This window comes from Ambystoma mexicanum, chromosome 8 (genome assembly GCF_040938575.1).
Source record: "Ambystoma mexicanum isolate Mex_15411 chromosome 8, UKY_AmexF1_1, whole genome shotgun sequence".
NCBI classification, from domain to species: Eukaryota; Metazoa; Chordata; class Amphibia; order Caudata; family Ambystomatidae; genus Ambystoma; species Ambystoma mexicanum.
Window position 1 is genome coordinate 480,366,173 of NC_090929.1, and position 23,034 is coordinate 480,389,206.

Genomic DNA, 23,034 nt, shown 5'->3' on the forward strand with positions numbered 1-23,034 from the left:
TTATACTTATCCATAAGGTACACAAAATAAGTTGTGTTCCACTTTTCCACTGTGAAGATGGGATCGTGTAAGATCAATTATGTTTGTTTTTACGTCACAGAGCAAAGTACAACACAACACTGCTTCATTTTTGCACAGTTGCAAACATATGAGTCACATGGATTGCAGAGGATGTGCTTAGTTTTTAGCAAAACCGCAGCTATAAGCGCTGATCACACCAAGTTCTGGAAAACGTGCATGGTTTCTAAAGCTCTGGCTGCCCAGTTTTCTGCTCTGGCTCCTGGTCTCTGGGACTACATGGCCTTTAGTAAAGCAATCACAACGTGGCTTTCCCGCTTAATTCCCCTGCAATACGTTTTCCTAGAGTGCTCATCCCCCACGGAGTGTGTTTCTTGGTGCTGGGGATTTGACATAACAGAACACTTTCAAGTGACCCATCACATTATGTGGACCAATGTCATTCTTCAGTTTCCTGCTCCACTCTGGTCAGCTAACATCCTAATGTCGGTGTTTTGCTGTACTCCATCTCGAAGGCGCAAATGAAATAATAGGTTTGTTAATTGTATTGCAGAGCAAGGCCAGCAACAGGCTTGGGATCATATTCACAGAGAAGCCCCCTGGAACAACTTAGGATAGTCAGAGAGCATCTCCTATTCTCACGAGCTGCCATATACCACAATCAGGATGATTTGCACTGGAGCAAATCCACAGTTAGCCTAAGCATCTTCGAGATGCACTTGAGAAAATCTTTGCACTTCCCACTTTCACATCGTCATTTCACACAAGGACTAGGCTTTTTCAGAAGTCTTCCAACGCAACACTAGCAATACAGCACATACGGCTGGTTTCAATGTGAGAGGCTTCTTCCAATTTGTGCCACAGCTAATTTGGAATACGCCCCCAAAATTGTAGGGGCTGCTTCTTTTACCAGTTTTGCTGAAAAGTAGCAGAGGAACCATATATGAAAATTCCCCCATGAACTGACTTGGCCATTTCATCCCTCTACTTCACCATCAGCCCTATTCCGATTGAAGACTGCTTCTCCCCTGGCTGAATGGATTGTTACTGGATAGGGCCAACTCGTGTAAAAGGCACTATACCCGTCACTATCCTCAGCAGGAAAGGTGGGAGCTCATACGGGATCCTAGGTGAAAACGGGCACTAGAGGCTGAATCAACACGCGCAGCACTGAGTCTTTAGCTATATGGCTTGTTTTAAGTTTTGATATTTGTATTAGCAGCAAGTTCATGGGAGGGAGAAGTGCTGCCCACAGCGATTGTATTAGCATAAAAGAGTTGGACCCCCTAATGCTTGTGCCTGAAATAAGGAAGATGAACTTTCTCTAGTTTTTTTCATTTACAAGCTTTAATTAGTGATTTAAGTAGGTCACCCGACACAGGTTTCGACCCAGTTCCTTGGCTCAGTTGAGTGTTTTGCAGCGAGCCACAGGTATCTGAGGCTTGGCGATCCTATTGCAGTTGGCCCTGGTAGGCTGCTGTGCCTTTTCGGCTGGTCTCTGGATAGTGAGCTTGCCGCAAAACACTCAACCGAGCCAAGGAACCGGCTCCACTTGGCCAACAGGATTGTCCAATCAGCAAACCAGTCACCCATCCACCATGGGCAGCCAAGCATCAATTCAGCCTTGAAAAAACCCTGATGGGTTGAAACACATGTCAGCTGACCTACTTAAATCACCAATTACATTTTGTATATGAAAAACTAGAAACATATGTAATCTTCCTTATTATCAGCACAAGCATTACGGGGTCCGACCGTATCATCCTAATACAGATCCATCATGACTTTGTGATAATGAGCGCTTAAGCATACTTTCTTATTCAGATCTTGCAGTCAGCCAAACTCATGCAGGTATGGGCTGGAGCCTGGCCGGGTTTTCAAGTAACAAGATCTAACCCATTAAAACAAAGCTTCCGTGTGCTGTCCTGGAAATGCATTTACTCTCAACATTGTTAAACATGGAAACATTTTGACTTAAAAAGGTTTGTCAATCGTTAATTAAGAAAACAGGTTGATAGTCTAATGCCTTCTGGGCTTGCAAATGGGATACAAAACAAGAGAGACGTAGCAATTAAATGTATAAAAGTCGAAATGTGGTGTCATGGAGTGCAGGGTGGAGAAGTTCAAAGCAAATAACATACAATCAAGATTGTTTAGGGCTACTTCTGATGCTCCACAACTAGAAACACAGTATAATGTATGGACGCCCTTTTTATTGGGCATAGTTGCTTTTACGACTTAAAAACAGAGAAAAAGCCTTAAAGGAAGCACTGCACCTCCAGGCAGCTCACACGCCTGCAAGTCCATACCAATGGCAGGGGACCACTCTTCTTACAATAAAATACATGATATTAGAAAATATAAAATGCAAACTAACAGGCTGTGTAATTGCTGGACTGGTATGCTTTGAAAGCCATGACTTGATGAGAGGCTGTGGGAGGAGTGGCTCAGTTTATTCCAATACAAATAATTATTGGATTGAAACTTGGAGACATTTTCATTATTTAGCTGTGCACAAACACAAGAGTGTCATTACTTCACTTTAAATTGGCTTATTACAAGATACTCCTCCAGAGAGTTAATGTCCACCTAAGGAATTTCTTAAACGCTTCAGTAGCATTCTAGATTTTGATGAAAGTTCTCGCTTTCCACTAAAGTTGTGGGCCCAATAACAACTGGGATCACCACCACAAGTACCCCATAAGCATAGGGAGACTGCTTGTGTTACATCTGGCACTTCATGTTGGTATGCACATACAATAATTTTAGAATGGCAAATCAGTTCAATTTGATGAATTTGAATATCAGCTTCGAAGGTACAATGATAAGTGTTGTCTTGTTTCGAGAATTTCCGATGAGCCTAAGGTTAGACCACCATGCCATAGGGTGCAGTGTGGTGCCACCCTACCAAGGCACAGTGTCCCCTTTCCAGTCCAGAAATGTGCCAGTGTCCTTTTCACTGAGTCGACCGAGGAGTGAGATAATCAATGGAACAGATTCTTCCATCCGCAAATCAGCCTGGAAAAGAAAAAAAAAACATTGGTATACATACGGATAAAAGCACATTTGTTTACACTTAAGAATGTCTCTTGAGTGTGGACCCCTTGAACAGAGTACCTTGCTGCACCCCAAGGCATCATGGGAGGAACATGAAAAACCGTTTTCATGGAAAATCCTCATGATGCCAAGTTAAAAGTGGTCAAACACGAACCCCGAAGTCAAAATGTTAGTTACCTGTAACAGTGTTCCTGCTTTGATGTATTTCTCAGAGAACATATAAGTTCCCAATGTGGGAACTCCCGCCCCATGCACACTATCAAAAGGCTCAATACATTTTGAGTCCAGGTAATTTGGTTGTATTGTGCGTGTTTGTTTCAGTAGAATTTCCCATCATAACATTCATATGAATAGGTAACATTTCGTATGATTGAATGCATATCAGTTAAACTGACAATCAGTATTCTCGTAAAACATAAGTGATTTATTTGTGGCCCTACGCGTTTTGAGACAATCTCTTCTTCAGGGGCATATTAAATCAATTTCAAATAATATCTGGAAAGAATATTAAATAATAAGCATTAATACATTCTGGTTTCAAAAACGATTCCATAATCAAGCAAAAAGAGCATTACAAACGCTATTCACAGTATAGGTGTTTGTGAACATCATATGTATGGTTGTACATGTGTACACATCCTCATTATTATATTTTTAGCTTTTCATACAGCAAGGACTCGTGGTGGTACCTAAGCCTAACTGGATTTTGCTCAAAAATAGATGTTGTAAGAAGCTCCACTGTTAATACGTTTGTTGATACTCCTCAAAGTGGAATTTCGCAATGGCTGAATAAATTCTAAACAGAGAACTTAGGATACCTAATTGTTAAATGCAAACTGTCAGAATACTGTGTTAAAAGATGGCCTTGGGGGATTTACCAAAAATCGTGGCAACTGCCAAGTAAAAGTTTCACGCGGGATAGACCAGGAGCATCCACCTGGAGCATCCACCTCTCTCTCCTAGCCATTCCCTTACCGTGGCTACTAACTATCGGCCACCTGGTCAAATTTCCTCCTTCCTCTCTGAGTGGGCTGACCTCTCCTCCTCACTCCCGTCCTCTACCACTCAACTCCTCCTTCTTGGTGACTTCAACATCCACCTGGATGCCTCCTGTCCCCCGACTGGACTCTTTTGTGACCTCTGCGACTCTCTCTCACTCTCTATGCTCCCGTCTGGGCCTACTCATTCTGCAGGGCACACTCTTGATGCTCTGATCTCTTCTGACCTTCCCCTCTCCGTCCCTCTCTCTACTCATCTCTCCTGGAGTGATCACTTTCTCCTATCCTCCCACCTCACCCTCCCTACCCCACAGGCAAAGCCACCCTCATCACTGCCACCCACCTTCTCGGTCATCCGACCCATGAAGCGCATGTCAGTTGAGGCTTTCGCTGCCACCTTCTCGCCCCCCCTCCCCCTTCGGCTGACTCCCACCCCGACATAGCCCTCTCCATGCTCCACTCTGCTATATCTGATACTCTTGATATCCTTGCCCCTGTCATGAGAATCCGCCTGAAGCCCAAAGCCAAATGTAACTCCTGGTATGACTCAGATCTCGTCACCCTAAAACGCAAGTGCAGGGTGGCAGAGAGGAAATGGCGTGCTTCATGTTCATCCTCTGACAAACTGGCCTGCCGCCTGCTCCAAAGGCAATACCGTCTCTCCGTTCTCACCAAGAAGAGAGCCCTTATCCAAGCCTGCATCTCTGTGGCATCTAACAACTCGGCTGAACTCTTTAAAATCTGCAAGGAGCTTGCCAACCCTGTTGCAGTCTCTACCTCTCCTGTCCCCTCCCAGGCCCTCTGCACTGCACTGGCCTCTCACTTCATCTCTAAAACTCAGGACATCCTGTCCTCACTCTCCTCCTATCACCTCCCTCCCTCTCTTTCCGGCTCTTCCTCTGGCCCTTCTGCAGCCACCCCGCCTCCCTCCTTCTCTGCCTTTCCCCTTTTTTCTGCTGATGAGGTTTCCAGACAAGTCTGATCTATGAAAGTCTTGTCTAAACAGGTTCACCCCTGTTCCTCCAAAACTATCAAGGACCACATTGACTCCCTGGCTCCTGCCCTGGCTGACTTTTGCAACCACTCCTTTGCCTCTGGAGTCTTCCCATCCCCCCTCAAGCACTCCCTTGTGCACCCTCTTCTCAAGAAACCCTCTTCCGACCCCTCCTGCCCGGCTAACTATCGCCCAATCTCCATCACTCCCTTCCTGGGCAAGCTCCTGGAGAAACTGGGCATCTCCCAGCTTATCCTCCATGCTGAATCTGTTGGTAGTCTTCATGACCATCAATCTGGCTTCAGAGCGGCCAGAAGCACGGAAACTGCTCTCCTGAACATCCGTGAGGACCTGCTCTTGAACCTCGACTCCAACACTCCGTGTGGTCTCATTCTGCTCGATCTCTCTTCTGCCTTTGACACTGTCAACCATGCCATCCTGCTCAACCGTCTCCGTGATAACCTGGGTATCACTGGTCAGGCTCTGGCGTGGCTGACCTCTTTCCTTTCCAATCGACCCTCCCAGGTCAAACTTGGGTCCTTCCTCTCTGACATCTTTTTCTCCACCTATGGTGTTCCCCAGGGATCTAATCTATCTCCCTGGCTGTTCAACCAGTATCTGGCACTCCTTGCCCACCGCATCGCCGGCCTCTGCCCCAACTTTCAGTGCTATGCGGACGATACCCAGCTCATTTTCAGGCTACCCTCGGCCTCCTCCTCTCCTTCCCTCATCTCTGACTGTCTGTCTGCTATCCAGGAATGGTGTGCCGCCAATGACCTCTGCCTTAATGCCAGTAAGACTGAGATTCTACTCATCGGCACACCCACTCCCACCTTCCCTGCAGCTCTCTGGCCAGCCTCTCTTGGCCCTCTTCCTGCTCCTACCTGCAAGGCAAAAAACCTCGGGGTCATCTTCGACTCCACACTCTCCTTCTCTCCTCATATATCTGACGTCTCTAAGAAGTCACACTACCAGCTGCACCTCCTCAGAGGTATTCTTCCCTTCCTCTCCTTCCCCCAGAAGCTCACTGTCTCCCGAGCCCTGGTTCTCTCGAAGCTGGACTACTGTAACAGCCTCTATCTAAATCTGCCTGCCTCCACTCTCCGCCCTCTGCAACTCATCCAGAACAGAACTGCAAGACTTGTCCTTGGCCTCAAGCCCAGGAACCGTATCTCTCCAGGACTGAAATCTCTACATTGGATCCCAGTGGCTGCGAGGATTAAGTTCAAAACCCTCTGCATTGTCCACAAGGCCTTCTGGGGCCTGGGGCCTAAATACCTTCAACTCTCTCTTCCTAAATATCTTCCTTCCCGAGCCCTTCGCTCATCCATCCCCAAATCCCTCAGGGTCAGCCGCTTCTCGAAGCAACGAGCTGGGGGTAGATCTCTCTCTGCGGCAGGGGCCTCCCTCTGGAACAGCCTTCCTGTCTCCCTGAAACTTGAGGAGAACCATCTCCGGTTCCGGAAGCACCTCAAAACCTTCCTCTTTGCTTCTGCTTTCTCTCTACCTCTCCCCTGCTAAATTCTTCACTGAAACTGCACTGAATCTGCAACTGGGCCACCCTCACCGACCTCGGTCCTGAGCCCAGCCACTCTCCACTTGCACTGCCTCCCTGGCAACCCCTGCACTGTGGGACTGTCTCTGTATCCCTACAGCCCCCCCCTTCCCAGCACTTGTCTGCACTTACCTTGCACTTGCCACCAGCTGGCCCTATTTATTTATTTTTTATTCTACTAACTTTGTACTGCACTTCCCCCTCCCCTTCCCCTTGCACTTTTTCCCTTCCCCCTACCCCTGCACTTGCGCGGTCTGAATGACACCTGGCCTAGTAGGATCGTTGTCTGTCTTCCCCTTGTTCCCCCCTCCCTGCCTCGTCGCGCCTTGAAACACTTGTGTATAGGCACGTTACAAATGCCATATCATATCACCGGATCCCATCCGAGGATGGATACTGTGTGAAAATTGTTGACAAGATGGCCGCTATAAGTAGTGGCCTGTATTGATGATGTCATCGTGCAATCACGCATTCTAGTGGAGGAAATGTAAATAGAGTGACGTCATCGCGCACATGCGTGGTGTCATAATTTAAGAATCAGTGAGTAAGTATTCATTCTGCATCTCCAAACAGAGATGTTAATGGCCAGTGCAAGGAGCTCAAATGAGGCTCAAACTGAGATGTCATGACTATAAGATCTTACTCAGGCTGAAAATCCATAAGAGATAGTGATATGACGTACACATGCGCATGCGCCACGTGACGTCATGACTTCAAAAGTAATTCAGAGACTGAATTATTTAACACTGTGGAAAGATTAAGAAGATGTTAAAGGCTCTAAAAAAAGAAGTATTAAATAATTAATTACTAATCAATATTGTTAGTCTTAATGTAGTGTCAAGGGCTATTTCAGAGAGCTCAGAAGTGGCCCAGATAGTGATAAGGTTATACTCAGACAGTATAGCCATCAAAAATATAGATAATAATGTGACATTCTCACAGGCATGTGCCACGTAACATCATGAATTCAAGAGTAGGTCGTCCAGAGACAAAAACGTTAGTTTACATTATGGATCCAATGAGAGGATGAAAAAAAGCTCTTAAGAAGTGTTATCACAGGTTAGTATGCGTAATGAACATAATTTGAGCATGTTCAATGGTACAGGAAGACCCCATCATACCTTAGAGATGATAAAACATGAAATGAAATTACTAGTGTGTGTTTACCTATACCTACCCCTCTATCCCTGTGAGGAGGCATACCATTAGTGAAAAAGGACTTTAAGTCAAGTGCTAGATCTAAATTTAGACCGGTCTCAAAAATAGAGCTAACAATCTGTGAATTAGGACATATTGAATCCATAGTCCGATTAACCAATAACTTCTTGGTGTTACATAAATTAGCCTGTATCAACATGTTCTGTCTCTTCTGGAGTTCACATTCTAATGTTTTTGACAATATGTGTGCAATACACAACAGCCTATCTTAACATTGGAAAAAGTGACATGCAGAACACCTGTTTATCTCACAGATTTACATATTTGCTAATGCATTAGTAAGGCTCAATAGAGTCAGTGTAGATTTTAAAGAAAAGGACCTAAATAAAGTCCTCATTAAGTCCAAGTGGGGTTAGTGAATCCAATTTGTGTATTCAGTATAGGTCTTTCTGAGAGAGGCGTTTAGCAAGATCACCGTCTCTAGGCAGTAAATGGATCACTTCGAAGATGGTCCATCGGAATTGTGAAATGTTGCATCTGTTTTCCTGAAAGTGTCTATAAACAGGAGATTTAATATTGCTTGTTCTGATATTTGATTTATGTTCTGTTAGACGTTCTTTGATTTTACTTGAGGTTTTACTAAAAGGGCATTTTAAGGCATAAATCAAATTTTTACTCTCAGAGGTTGCATCGTCTTTAAGTGGGATTTTCGTTCCACTATTCGGATGGCAAATATAGTCTCCTTTCAAGATGTTGGAACAATACTGACAATTCAAGAAACATTTGATGTTTTTTTGTTTTTTTCTGCCTTGATCAGTGAATATCTAAGGTTTCTACCTCTTGTGTAGGCTAACATAAGTGGTTGTGGAAACAATTTGTTGAGATTGGCATCGGATTTAATTAGGTCCCAGGTTTGTTGAATTATTTTCTTGATTTGAAAACTTTGGCTAGAATATTTCAGAGTGTGTATCAGTCTTGTATTATCCTTTTTGGGTTTTCCTTTTAAAAGGTCTTCCCTTTTAAGTGGTTCCATCCATTCTATGGGAGTGTTTATTGTCTGTTCAGGGAATCCTCTTGTCATTAACCTTCCTTTCATGTTTTCCAGTTCAATTGTTAATTGGTTAGTATCAGATGTTATCCTTTTGGCTGACAAGCATTGGCTGTATGGCAGGTTCTGTTTGAGGTGGGCTGGATGAAAGCTCTGAAAGTGTAAAGTGCTGTTAGCATCGGTAAGTTTTCTATATATTTCTGTGGTGAAAATATTACCGACTCTTGAAATATTAACATCCAAGAAGTGGATGTTAGGTTTGCCGATTTCCAAGGTAAACTGTATTTTTTCGTAGTAGCTATTCAGATAGCTGAAAAACTCTTGTAAATCTTCTTGAGAGCCAAGCCAGAAACCAAAAATATCATCAATGAAGCGTTTCCAAAAAATCAGTTTTGTTTTCCAAGGTGCTTTGTCCAAAATGTGAGTTTTTTCAAAATGGAACAAAGATGTTGGCATAGGCCAGTGCTACTGAGGAGACTATATATGTTGCCGAGAACTGTAAATATTAGCTGTTAAATCGAAAGTAATTATTATACAGAATTATGTTGATCAATTCAATTGCAAATGATTTGTTAATGGAAATGTCATGTTTGAGCAAGAACCATTCTAATGCTGCAATTCCTTCTGCATGGGGGATGGAGGTGTATAAACTATTGACATCCAAAGGGAATAGTATGAGAGTTGGTTCATTGTTCTTAATTTCATTCAATACATGCAAAAAATGTGAAGCATCTTTAAGATATGTGGACGTTTCCTGGACCAACTGTTGCAAGGCCTTGTCCAAATAAATCGCCAATGGGTGAAAAATGTTTTCGGTCCCTGCCACTATGGGTCTGAATGGAGGGTCATTCATGTTCTTGTGTACCTTGGGTAGTGCATAAAGTACTGGGATCACAGGGAATGTTTTGTTAAGAAATTCACTCGTATGGTCAGATATTCAATCATAGACTAAAGCTTTGTCAATTGTTTTCAATGTTAATATTTCGAGAGTCAGTAATATTTTCACCACAGAAATATATAGAAAACCTACCTGTCGAGGAGGTCCCAAAGAAAGCCTGCACTCCAATCATCCATTTTGAAGTACCAGGTACATACACACCGAGATATGTGACGTACGACGAGCAAATAAACCAGCAGAGAGCTGCAGTAGGGCTCTGCCCCGTACCCATTAGAAGAACAGCACCTACTGGCGTACCTATACCAGAACACCATGGACAGCAAGGTATCCATTAAGAAAACCCTACCAGAAAATAAGACGAAATGAAGATTGCTTAAGTACAGTCCCGGAAGAAACCAAAAAGGACTTAATGGAAGACGAATGCCGACGTCACAAAGGCCCAGACTGACTTGAAGATAGAAGAAATGACGACCAGAGAGTGATGCAAAGAGACGAAACACCATGAATAAAGATATCGCAAACCTAAAAGAGAACGATGTCGAAACATGAAGGAGCTGAAGCTGTAAGCAAGAATGAAGATATCCAACTAGTTAATGCCTGTACATATGCTTGAAATGCAAGAAAGCTAAGAAAAGAGTACGGCTTGCTATGCTTAGTAGAAAAATAAAGTAACAAGCGCCATGTTTACATAACGTACCTCAAAACCAAGCACAGTATTATAAGTGCGAGTCCACTTTGCATTAAAAGCAGAATCAACTAAGGTTACTATAGGCCAAGCACAACAAGCTTCATATTCTAGCAAAACGAGGATAAATGGCCCAATCGAAACTCAGCAGATGCAACGCATGCCAAAGGAGCCAAGGTCATACTAATAGAAGAAGCGAACAGTAGCTACATCTAATTGAAATTTAAGAACAGAATATCCTGCCTCTGAAAGGTCAAGATAAGGAAGCGTAGGCAGTTGGCAAGCCGAATAAGAATTAAATGCACAAATCGAGACAAACTAGGTAAATTCACAGAGTTGGCATCACGTGACCATCCGAGCGAGGAGAAACATGAGCTCACACCTACGCGTGGCATCCGCCCATGAGAAGAAAGGGGAACTTTCTCACTCAGAAGATGCAGTTTTGAGGCCAACCACAGTAAAATAATTGACACATTGTTGTAGAAGTGTTGATTGATTGTAACTTTAATTGGAGGAAGGCTGGGTGGAGGCACTCTGCACCTGACTGACCATTCTGCATGCTGCAAAGCAAAGTGGAAGAATATGCATGGGGTTGGTGCCAATCCAATCACAGTGGACCAAATAATCTAGGGTCCTATAGTTAGTAGAACTAATGGGACGTCGTACTATTAGTGACGTCTACAGTAGTCATTTTGAAGGAAGGGCTTAGATGCCCACCTGACAGTGTTTTACCCAATCACCTTACTCTGTTACCATATACAGATATAGCACCTATATTAAAGTAACCTTTTCCGAACCAATAGAAATGCTTATTAACTTGAGTGTTCTACGTCAGCTATGACAAGTTTTTAGTATAAATGATGTTTTTATGAAGTACATTGAAGTGAGATGGACGATCGCATCACTGCGGATTTCCATGACTCCCTGTTTTTTTGTACTTGTCATTAAACGGACTCCCTTTGCCAAAACATTGAAATGTCCTTATTGATTGGTGTTGGGGTAATAAATCGGCACCCCCATCCATCTCAAAGGTGCAGCTATCTTGTCCTAAAGTACTTTGGAGCAAACCTCGACTGTATGGGCCCATCTGGGAGACTCCCTAGTAAACTTGGTAGCTGAGAGGATGGTTTATCGACTATCGATTATTGGATTATTGATTAAGTAAGACACCTATTGACCGTCGACATACAGTAACTCTAGGTCTTCGGCAATATCACAAGTCCTTTGCCATTCGGTTGAGTAGACTGAAGCTCCCCATAGACAATGGTAGCATAAAAAGACTGCAGTCAGGGCCTGAAGGGACCAGTGTTCCCCACGCATCCCTTCCCATTCCTACGGGCAGCTGAGCGTGCGAAAAACTGAAGGCGGCAGTAACGAAGGCGGTGATCCCAAGGGTCCAGAGAGGGACCATGCAAACGGTGAGTGAAACAAAAATTTGAATGCTTTGGCAAATAGTGCATGCCTTAGAACAAGTAAAGAGAAAAGGTAACGGAGGGAGGTGGGAAGAAAACAAAAATATAGTTAGAAGCAGAGAAGAGATATAGATGATATATATATATATTTAAGAAAAGAAAGGGACTGGAATCCAATCCTGGATGCAACGGAACTCAGGCTGTGTTCATGAGAAAAAACATCAATCTTCTTCACAAATCCACATGCAGTCAGTGTTTTATTAGTGCAGCCAAAAACGTCTATTAGTTAAAAAGTACATGGACAAAGGAAGGCAGCAGCAGTTTAAAACAAAAAAGAACGCCGCGTTTCACCCTACTCGGGCTTCGTCTGGTACATAACATGGAGAGAGGACTGCAGTATTATAGATAATCATGTATAAGTCCATCTTCAGTGTTTTGCACTCCAGCAGGTTAACTGAGAAGCAGACAGCAAACAAACAAAACAGGCAGCCATGTTGGAACATAGTGAGCATTACTTCTGTTCTCTGTTAATGTCTGTGTTTGTATAGAGTACTTGCAGTTCACTATTATAGCTGTGCATGAAATCGACCCAGAATTAGATTGTCCCAAGTGGGTTTGAACAGGATGATATGTAAAAAAACTATTTCATAATTTTTTAGTTTTTAATTAATTAATTTTATAATTTTTTTAATTAGTAATACGTATATCATCTGTTCAAATGTTTGACATTTTGAAAATAGCACGAGACACCCGAGTAATTAAAGGTTACCGGGGCAGACACCTGAGAAGTGAGAGGATACCGGGGGAGACACACGAGAAGTGAGAGGATTCGCCTTATTCCTACGCTTTAATATAGCAGCTAGAAGAAACGTGTACCCAGAGTCCCACATAATAAGGAACGATTAGGCTACCATAATGTTCAAAGACGTCGTGAAAGGGGTACATTTACACTCCATGAAGGGTTAAAGAGTAGAGGCAGAGATATGTGTCCACCTGGTGTCTGTCAAGCATCTGTCGTATGTTTTTTGTTGTGACATCATATGTCTAAAATTCTTTCTTTGAGAAAACGGATCCAAACTTTGTGCGATTTTACAGCTGAGATGAAATCGCATGTGAATTAATGTTTGGGTAAATTAGAAGCTATGACATTTTTGTGAAAATTTGGATTGGAGCTTGCAGTGTTTGGTGCTCGCTCATATTGTTAGAATTTGTTCAAGTCACACGAAAACATGGACAAGTGTTGTATAAAAGGAAAGGAAACAGAGTTAAGTATGAAAGATATAACTCCATTGGCACACTTATGCAAGCAGTTGCCAAAACACGCACCCAAGCTAAAGAAATATAGTACCGAGTGGGTTAAAAGTACCGCCCACAAGATGCTTATGCCATGGCCACAAAATGGGTCTTTATCTAAAGCCGTCTTACAACATATGACGACATATTTGCATGCCACATATTCAGGCAAAAAGCTAGAAAAATGCCTTGCTGTTCAAGAGTTGTGGAAAATGTTTGGAGGAAGAGCCACCAGCAGACTGGATACTTAATATATGCACAGAGGGGGGTGGGGGGCTTGAGACGCCTACTGTGCCACCTGTACCACCCGAAACAAAAATTGAGGAAAGGACGAGGGGTTATACCCACTGAGGGAACTCAAAGCAGCCAAAGGGTATAGCAACCCCGCATATTAGTCACCTACACATAGCAGTGAAGAAAACCAAGGGAAGGATAGGGACAAAAATATTATCTCCACAGTCCCACAAGACAAGGGGAGACATAAGGACACAAGAGGAGATCAAGCACAGACAAGTGCATCTCTCAATAAAGAGAGAGAGAAGGGAAGCGATGGAAGGGAAACAAAAGTAGAACTGATGATATAGCATTCGCAAGAGATGAATGGATGGGAGGACAAATATTATTGAAACTCGATGGCGAAAGGCATTGATGATTAAAAAAAAAGGGAGAAGATAGGTGATGCACAGAGAAAGGGGAAAGAGAAGGAGTTAAGACACGAGAGGATAAGAAAGAAAGACAGCCAAAGGCGAGAACAGCTATATCGCGAAGACCAAGAGAGACAGCTCGATCGCAACCCAAGGGCAGCCAAGGATCATGACAGACAGAAACAGCAAAGGTTAGAGGAAGAGCAATGGATACGTGAGAAAATAATAAAAAGACGAAGAGATAAAGAAATTCAAAGGGTAGAGGAACGTCAAAACGAAAAGAGAAGGGAAGAAGATAGGGTCAGAGAAGAAGCGAGGAAACGCAAGGAATTCGATGAGGACATAGAACGTAAGCAAAGACAGAGAGCACGCGATCTTGAATATCTGGGGAGAGAGGTTAAAAAAACCCGCTCCAGTGGTAGATTGAGAAGACATTGAAGAATTTGTTCCCGAGTACGATTCAGTACCAGGCACGTTTAGGGCAAATATTGACGATGACTTCAATACCAGAAGCATCAGAGAAACGATCGATAGACTATATGACGAATTGGGGTTAGAACAAATACCTCAAGGGGAGGGGGAAGATGAGCACCTAGAGAGCACTCAGCTTTACGACACTGAGGATGTCATCTAAAGAGCAGGAATAGCAAATTATTGCTAGATAGATTAGAAATCAGTAGGAACCAAGACAATGCAAGAAGTTGCACGAATTGGCAACAGACAATGTCCGACTCCGAAAGGGAGGAGCACGAGGAAAATGAGGAGGAGGAAAGGAGCACAAGACAACTCCAGAGGGAAAAAGGAATAAGATGGTCAGACATTAGCGAGTCAGCCTGACCGATATGAAGGAGTATCTCACAGTCAGAAGGGGATGTCTTTGCTGCCATATGTGGACAGATTAAGAGCATTGATAGGTAGACGGTGATGCGGAAATATTACCCCTGCAATAGAAAGGAGAACAATGAGAGAAGAGAGAGCGAGCTACACATTCCAATTTCCTTTGCTCGAGAAGGGGGGGAATAAGACCGCAATATATTCCATGGCCACACATGGATCGAGAAAACTTGAAAAACAAGCTTCCAATACTGACATCGCGAGCCAGAAAATGGATACACAAGTTAGAAAAAATGACAGGAGGGAACACTTTAGCTACTGGGGATATTAAAGGTCTCCTAATCGCCATACTTGGAGAGAGCTGATGATGTGTGGGCACGACCAAGCTACCCTGGTGTAACCACGATGACGGAGCTCCATTTAACAATTGTAGAGTCGCCGTATGGAAAGTGCTACGACTGCTTTATCCAGATACTTCCGATATGGGAGCTATAATGACACGGAAAATGAAAGTCTGAGGATCCGTTGATTTATATACAGAATTTTCAAGACGCATGGGTGCTTGAGACTCCCGAATCTCTGACAAAATCCATACCTGTATTTTACCATATATTGTGCCATGGACTGCAGGAACAGGTACAGAAACAGCTCAAGAAGCTGGTGGGAATTGAAGCTAAACCTTGGGCAGAGATACAGTTAACCATCGCACATTATTGTAGATTGCTGCAGGAAACGAATCGCAAAAAGGAAGCAACTCGAAAAGGTGAGGAAGCGAAATTGGTGCAAAAGAAATTGTCAAAATATGCTCTCGAGGGAGCCATGATAACTAGCGCAGCTGAATCAAGTATGCAGCAGGTGCTAGTCCACAGCAAAATAATCAGGGTAATGCAGGGTTTTACCCACGGGGAAGAGGATTTAGGGGAAGAGGATGGCAGAGTAATCAGGGAGGTTTCCAAAATAATCAAGGAGGTTTTCAAAATATGCAAAATGGTAATCAAGATATGTCAAATGGGCAAATAATCCGACCACCGCCAATTTGTTGGCTGTGTGGAATGACAGGGCACTTGGCGCGCACATGCAGAAATCAAGGCATGATGCAGAACGGCCAAGGGACAGGAGCAGGTATGGTGAATCCACCTGCACCCTTACAGCAGGGAATTGCACAAACTCACACAGAGCAACAGCAAGTACCAGGAGTGCAGCAAGGTGCACAACCTCAGAGCATGGGGATTTTTCCACAAAGACAATCCTAACAGTCACCAAAGCAGCAGTCACAATCAATGAGCACAGGGCAGGCCATGAACCCTGGAATGGGAAATAACACTGCTCATGGAGGAAATCCAGCAGCACCAAATTTGTATATGAACTAGGACAGCTCACCGAGAACCCTGATGTGTTCTATCCTATCAGTGACACCAGACCCTCAAAGGGAACCAAGGGTGGATGTTGCTATAGGGGATAAAGAATATTCCTTCCTCGTTGACACAGGTGCAATGCGCTTGTGTATTTGTGAAGGCAAGTTTTCCTTGTCCGGCGAGGCCATAAATACTCAGTTTCACAGGAGCGGCAAGTTGTGTTCCCTTTAGCAGAGCACTTCCAGTCTCTATAGGAGAATGTGAAATGAGCCTGCCTTTATTATATTCACGTCAGACCCCAGTAAACATTTTGGGGAGAGATCTAATGACGAAGTTAACATGAGCACATAGTGTGTTCAACTCCAGGAATGCACTATTCAAATGTATGCGAAATAATCAGGGCATACTCAGGACGCATAGCCATGAGGGCCATACCATTAGAGCCAGAAATGTTCGTATATGGTATGCGTGTGCTTATGGCAGGATTACCAGGCCTGGCAGGCAAAACCATGAGAACCCCTGAGAGTTCTTATTCAGACCCAGAATACCGATGCATGAGGAAGAGGGAGAAGTATTTCCCTTGATGATACACACAGCTGTAGTACAAGGGAAAGTAGTCTTAATTGACGGTTACGATGACGAGGGCAGACAATGATGCGTGATAATCGCCATTGAAGGAGGATATCGAGTGAATGACATCACCGATGACGATCTATTTGAAGAACCAACAGATATGGGAGAGAAAATGGTGGAAGTGAGTCTCACCTTTTGGGTTAAAATGATTAAAAGAGAGGTGCCCCAGAGAAGAATGCTGGCACTAAAGCATCCTGAATATTTTGATGGTGACATAGCCCAGGTGCCCGTCTCAGTATGGACTACAGGACCCTATGACGTAGGCCTCTTGATTTGCAGCACCACAGAAGAGCAATACAGATATGATACTATTCAGCTAATGACTATACTGGCTGATAAAGGATACAAAGGTTAACCAAGAAAAGCTACAATATTGTCAACAAGATGTGCTGTACATCGGCCAGCTGATCTCGCATGAGGAAAAAAAGGTGAACCCAGAAATGGCTGAAGCCATATTGAACACGGCTATGCCACACATGATAAAGCAGATGCAGAGCTTTTTAGGCCTATGCAACTATGTCTGGGCATGGGTCTTTGTCTACATCTCTTACACTAAGCCTTTACTTCAGGCCCTAAAGATGGCCCAAGTAACGAAGGAGAAGATTGAATGGTCCGAGTCCATGGAAAAGGGGTTTGTGGAACTCAAAAGAGCTATTTGCACAGCATCATTTCTAGGGATTCCTAATTATGCAGAGGAATTTTACCTGTTTTTGCACACAAATGGCAGCGTTATGACAGCAGTGCTCGCGCAAATAACCTTGTTGGGGTACAAGCCCTGGGCATATTACAGCGAGAATCTGCACCCAGTGATGAGAGGCCACTTCCCGTGTGAACAAAGTTTAGCTTCCGCAGCATTCATCATAGAAAAGGCCACAGCCATTGTAAAGGGCTGCTCCATTACATTGTACGTCAAGCACCAGCTATTTGCCATTCTAGAAAAACTAAAGGGCACATTGACATCTCATAGAGCTTCTGCTTATGAAGTAATCATATCAAATCCATCGATTAAGATAGTCCGATGTAAGAACCCAGCTATGTTTATACCGGAGCCAGTCACAAGGAGAGCCAATGCATGATTGTGCAAATTATGAAGAATTCTATGATGACATTACCAGGGTAAATGAAAATGCCTTGGCAGGAGGAGAGATCGTCTTTATTGACGGGTCTTCAAGGATCGACCAAGGCGATGGGCAGAGGTACACAGGTGTTGCTGTGATGAAGCACACAGCAAATGGAGAGTTTCGAGTACTTCTCAGTGCATGAATACCATTTTATTCAGTGCAGACTGCAGAATTATTGGCGTTGATACTCGCCATTGAGAATCACGCAGACCAGGAAGTAACGGCATACAGTGACTCCGCCTACGTGACGTTGACAACGCATGCAGGCTTAGTGTACTGGAAAAGGAGGGGCTACCTCCGAGCAGACGGTACGCCGGTGCAGCACGCAGCCTTATTGGACAGACTGATCAAGGCACTACATCTCCCAGTGGGCATAGCGGTTGTGAAATGCGCTGCCCACACGAAAGGGACAGATTTTATCTCACGTGGAAATCACAGCAGACACGGAGGCCAAGCGCATGGCATCCAAAAATGAGACGATCATGGAAGTGGAAGTCATCCATATCAATGAAAGGATGATGGTGGCACGAACTACGCCTGAAAGCTATTGCTATTTGGGGCAAACACAACTAATGTAACTCCAAGGGGAGGCACCACAGGATGAGAAGAACCTGTGGAAAAGTCAAGGGTGTTCTTTAAACCGCTCTGACAGCTTGTGGCGACAAGACAAACCAGTAATGCATGTAGGCCTATTAAAAAATAGTGCTGAAGCAATTACATTACCCAGCTCATATGACTTAAGAGAATCTAGCAGCAACGCTCGCAGAAGACTGGTTCATACCAAATTTAGTGAAGCATGTTGCATTTTTCATGGTGAAAGGTTTAATTGGCCAGCAATTTACAGCAGGGCATACAATAAAAGTAATGCGAGGAGTCATCCCCAGGCCAAATGGGCCTTTTCAGCACTTGCATGTCAATTACGTCGACACGATTCAAGTATGTGCTGGGTACAGATACTTAATTGTTGTGGTGTGTCCATTCTCTGGATGGATTGAGGCAGGTCCATGTACATGCACAAACTACCTGTGCAGCCACATTTTTTGTGAGGGAAGTTTTCCCCAGATGGGGGGGTCTGCAAAGTCATGAGATCAGATAACAGCCCTCATTTTGTCAATACTGTATTTAAGCAGATTGATTTACTGCTTGGTATAAAGCATAAATTCTCATCGGCGTATCATCCACAAGGTAATGGAATCTGTGAGAAGCTCAACGGCTTGTTAACAAAACCGCAGAAACTGTATTGCAAAACATATGTCCCAACGAAAGGAACAAGCACCAGTTCCACAGTACAGCCATACACCAAACCAATGGCAGTATTGGTACGAATGTCCTTAGCCAGAGAAAAGGGACTATACAAAGAACAAGAGAAAGCAGCTAGAATACGATCAACTGAAATGGCGCAGATGAGAAGGCCTGCACCATGGACCAGGATACCTTAGACTCCTCCAGCAAGAAAAATCCATACAGATCCAACTACAGGAAAGCAGTCAGAATCAAGAGAAGCATGCATGGAGATGACAATGAACTAAACGATTACCTGGACAGCACAGCACATCTGGAAACAACATTTGCTACCAACACATGAAAGAAGTTGGAAGGCGAAGTTCAGAAGGGGAATGCTTTGTATGTGCACTTCAACCATACAGCATGGGGAAGTCCAAGATCTTCGTGGCTGTAGAAATTGATGTCCAGACAGCACACTGTATGTCGCACAAAGCAATGTGCAAGACCAGAGGCCAGTTCATTGGTAGCGATAACTCTCTGAAATGGGAAACTGAAGCAACTAATCCAAATGAAGACTATTATGTTCAGGACATAAAGACAAAACACATTGTGATAAGATAGGAGAAGCCTGGAGTTAAAGGAGCAGAGATAAGAAGAGAAGCAAATCAGAAGCTAAATGTTCAAAGAAAAACTCCAGAAGAAGCTCGGAGATGGAAGAATCTAAGCCAAATGCAAATTTGGGGAACAGCGCTTTCACCAGACGGATGGGAAAAAGGAGTAGTGATATGCCGAGCATGGATGGTCTTCGGTCACTACGAGCCAACCATCAACATAGTACGATACGGATGCAAGTCATTATGGCAAAAACTTGCAAAGCTACTCACATGGGTCGAAGACAGAGGAGGACCCTTGCAGATAGTGCCATAAGAAAGCCCAAAGTTCTGTTTCAGAAATAACGGCACAAGGAAGATGGGAGAAAATCAGAACTGTGGACGCATTTTTGACGCTCCAGGAATGGTACACAGAACTGCACTGATTATGGACCATTATTGGACGTGTGGATCCAAAGCATATATCAGACTGCCAAGAGACTGGGGAGGCATATGCACGATAGTGAACATCCATGTTCCAGCATTGGTGATCCCGAAAAGTGACGTGAATATTGAAAGTTTCCCGAAAGCAGATGCTCACCTGAGGAAGAAGAGATCTGTGGAACTGACAACTCGAATGAAGAGAGAATTACTTCTCTGCCAAATCAGAAGAAGCTTTTCATGCAATCCCATATGAACACAGGCTGTTTAGCCTTACCTCGTGAGTGTTTGCAATGATTTTAATGCCGAGATTTCAGGTTGGAGCAAATGCTAAATGGTTGCAGATAACCAGATGGGAGTTACTGCAGACCATCAACAAGATCATAAAAGGATTTAATGCAATTCAAGAAGAATTAAGAGCCATCCGACTGATGACTTTCCAGAACAGATACGTGCTTGACATGATCACAGCTATGGCTGGAGGAGTGAGGAGTTTGTACAAAAATAGGAGAATCATGTTGCACGTTCAAACCATCACACGATGAGGAGAATGGAATCTTAACTGAAGCCATAGGTATGCTGACAAAATTACAGAACCAAATGATTGATGAAACCGATGAAGTTGATGATGACAGCTGGTTTGGAACATTGTTCTCATGGGTCCCACAATGGATGGCAGAAAGATTCAAGTTTCTAGGAGCCCTGCCAGTGATGATATTACTAGGATTTTGTGTTAAGATAATAATATTACAATGCCAGAAAACTGCAAAGAAAGCTATAGGGATGAAGATCATGATTGATGTTGAGCCAGGACAGAAGCCCAAAGACCTGACTGATGAAGAAATAAGAGACTTTGTGAAGGCCAGCAGGCACGCGCTAGAAGGTACAAAATTTCTCCATCCCAAGAAGCACAGAAACTATGTGGGAAGATGAATTTACTGCAGCCCGAATGGATAATGTCAACTGATGACCTGGAACAAAGACGAATACAGAAGAACAGCACAAAATGGATCTAGAGAAGGAAGTGAAAGTGGTCGATGAATCGCCCGGGAGTCAGGGGTGGGGAGGAAGTGTAGAGGAGGTCCCAAAGAAAGCCTGCACGCCAATCATCCATTTTGAAGTACCAGGTACATACACACCGAGATATGTGACGTACGACAAGCAAATAAACCAGCAGAGAGCCGTAGTAGGGCTCTGCCCAGTACCCATTAGAAGAACAGCACCTATTGACGTACCTATACCAAGAACACCATGGACAGTAAGGTATCCATTAAGAAAACCCTACCAGCAAATAAGACGAAATGAAGATTGCTTAAGTACAGTCCCGGAAGAACCCAAAAAGGCCTTAAAGGATGACGAATGCTGACATCACGAAGGCCCGGACTGACTTGAAGATAGAAGAAATGATGACCAGAGAATGATGCAAAGAGACGAAAATAAAGATATCATGAACCTAAAAGAGAACGATGTTGAAACATAAAGGAGCTTAAGCTGTAAGCAAGAATATCCAACGAGTTAACGCCTGTACGTATGCTTGAAACGCAAGAAAGCTAAGAAAACAGTATGGCTTGCTATGATTAGTAGAAGAATAAAGCGGCAAGCGCCATGTTTACATAATGTACCTCAAAACAAAGCACAGTATTATAAGTGCGAGTCCACTTTGCATTAAAAGCAGAATCAACTAAGGTTACTATAGGCCAAGCACAACAAGCTTCATATTCTAGCAAAACGAGGATAAATGGCTGAATCGAAACTCAGCAGATGCAACTCATGCCAAAGGAGCCAAGGTCATACCAATAGAAGAAGCGAACAGTAGCTACATCTAATTGAAATTTAAGAAGAATATCCTGCCTCTGAAAGGTCAAGATAAGGAAGCGTAGGCAGGTGGCAAGCCGAATAAGAATTAAATGCACAAATCGAGAGAAACTAGGCAAATTCAGGGGGTCTGCATCGCATGACCATCCGAGCGAGGAGAAGCACGAGTTCACACCTATGCGTGGCATCCGCCCAGGAGAAGATAGCTGAACTTTCTCAGTCAGAAGATGCAGTTTCGAGGCCAACAGCAGTAACATAATTAAGCCATTGTTGTACAAGCGATGATTGATTGTAACCTTAATTGGAGGAAGGCTGGGTGGATGGGAGAGCACCCTGCACCTGGATGACCATTCTGCGTGCTGCTAAGCAAAGTGGAAGAATATGCATGGGGTTGGTGCCAACCCAATAACATTGGACCAAATAATCTAGGGTTCTATAGTTAGTAGAACCAATGAGACGTCGTACTATTATTGACGTCTACTGTAGTCATTTTGAAGGAAGGGCTTAAATGCCCACCTGACAGTGTTTTACCCAATCACCTTACTCCGTTACCATATACAGATATAGCACCTATATTAAAGTTACCTTTTCCGAACCAATAGAAATGCTCCTTAACTTTGTAGTGTTATACATCAGCTATGACTAGTTTTTAGTATAAATGATGTTTTTATGAAGTTCGTTGGATTTGAAGCGAGACGGACTATCGCATCATTGTTGATTTCCATGACTCTCTGTTTTTTTCAGTTGTCATTAAATGGACTCCCTTTGCCAAACCATCGAGTTGTCCTTATTGATTGGTGTTGGAGTAATACATCTGCACCCCCATCCATCTGAAAGGTGCAGCGATCTCGTCTTAAAGTACTTCGAAGCATACCCTGACTATGGGCCCAGCCGGGAGACTCCCCAATACATACCGATACTAACAGCACTTTACACTTTGAGCTTTCATCCAGCCCACTTCAAACAGAACCTGCGATACAGCCAATGCTTGCGGGCCAAAAGGAGAACATCTGATACTAACCAATTAACCACTGAACTGGAAAACATGAAAGGAAGGTTCATGAAAAGAGGGTTCCCTGGACAGACAATGAACACTGCCATAGAACGTATGAAACCACTTAAAAGGATAGATCTTTTAAAAGAAAAACCCCAAAAGGATAATACAAGACTGTTACAGACTCTGAAATATTCTAGCCAAAGTTTTCAAATCAAGAAAAGAATTTTAAAAAACTAGGACCTAATTAAATCTGATGCCAATCTC

The 23,034-nt window shown here is 43.6% G+C and overlaps 1 protein-coding gene across 1 annotated transcript in view; it reads right to left on the reverse strand.

The window, feature by feature from the left end:
• Positions 1-2,211: 2,211 nt before the first annotated feature.
• Positions 2,212-23,034, reverse strand: part of LOC138472117 (C-signal-like) — a 323,878-nt gene continuing 303,055 nt past the window's right edge. Inside the window, exon 6 of the mRNA XM_069610116.1 lies at positions 2,212-3,036. Coding sequence (XP_069466217.1) covers positions 2,923-3,036 — 114 coding nt within the window. The 3' untranslated portion in view covers positions 2,212-2,922. The remainder of the gene's footprint in view (positions 3,037-23,034) is intronic.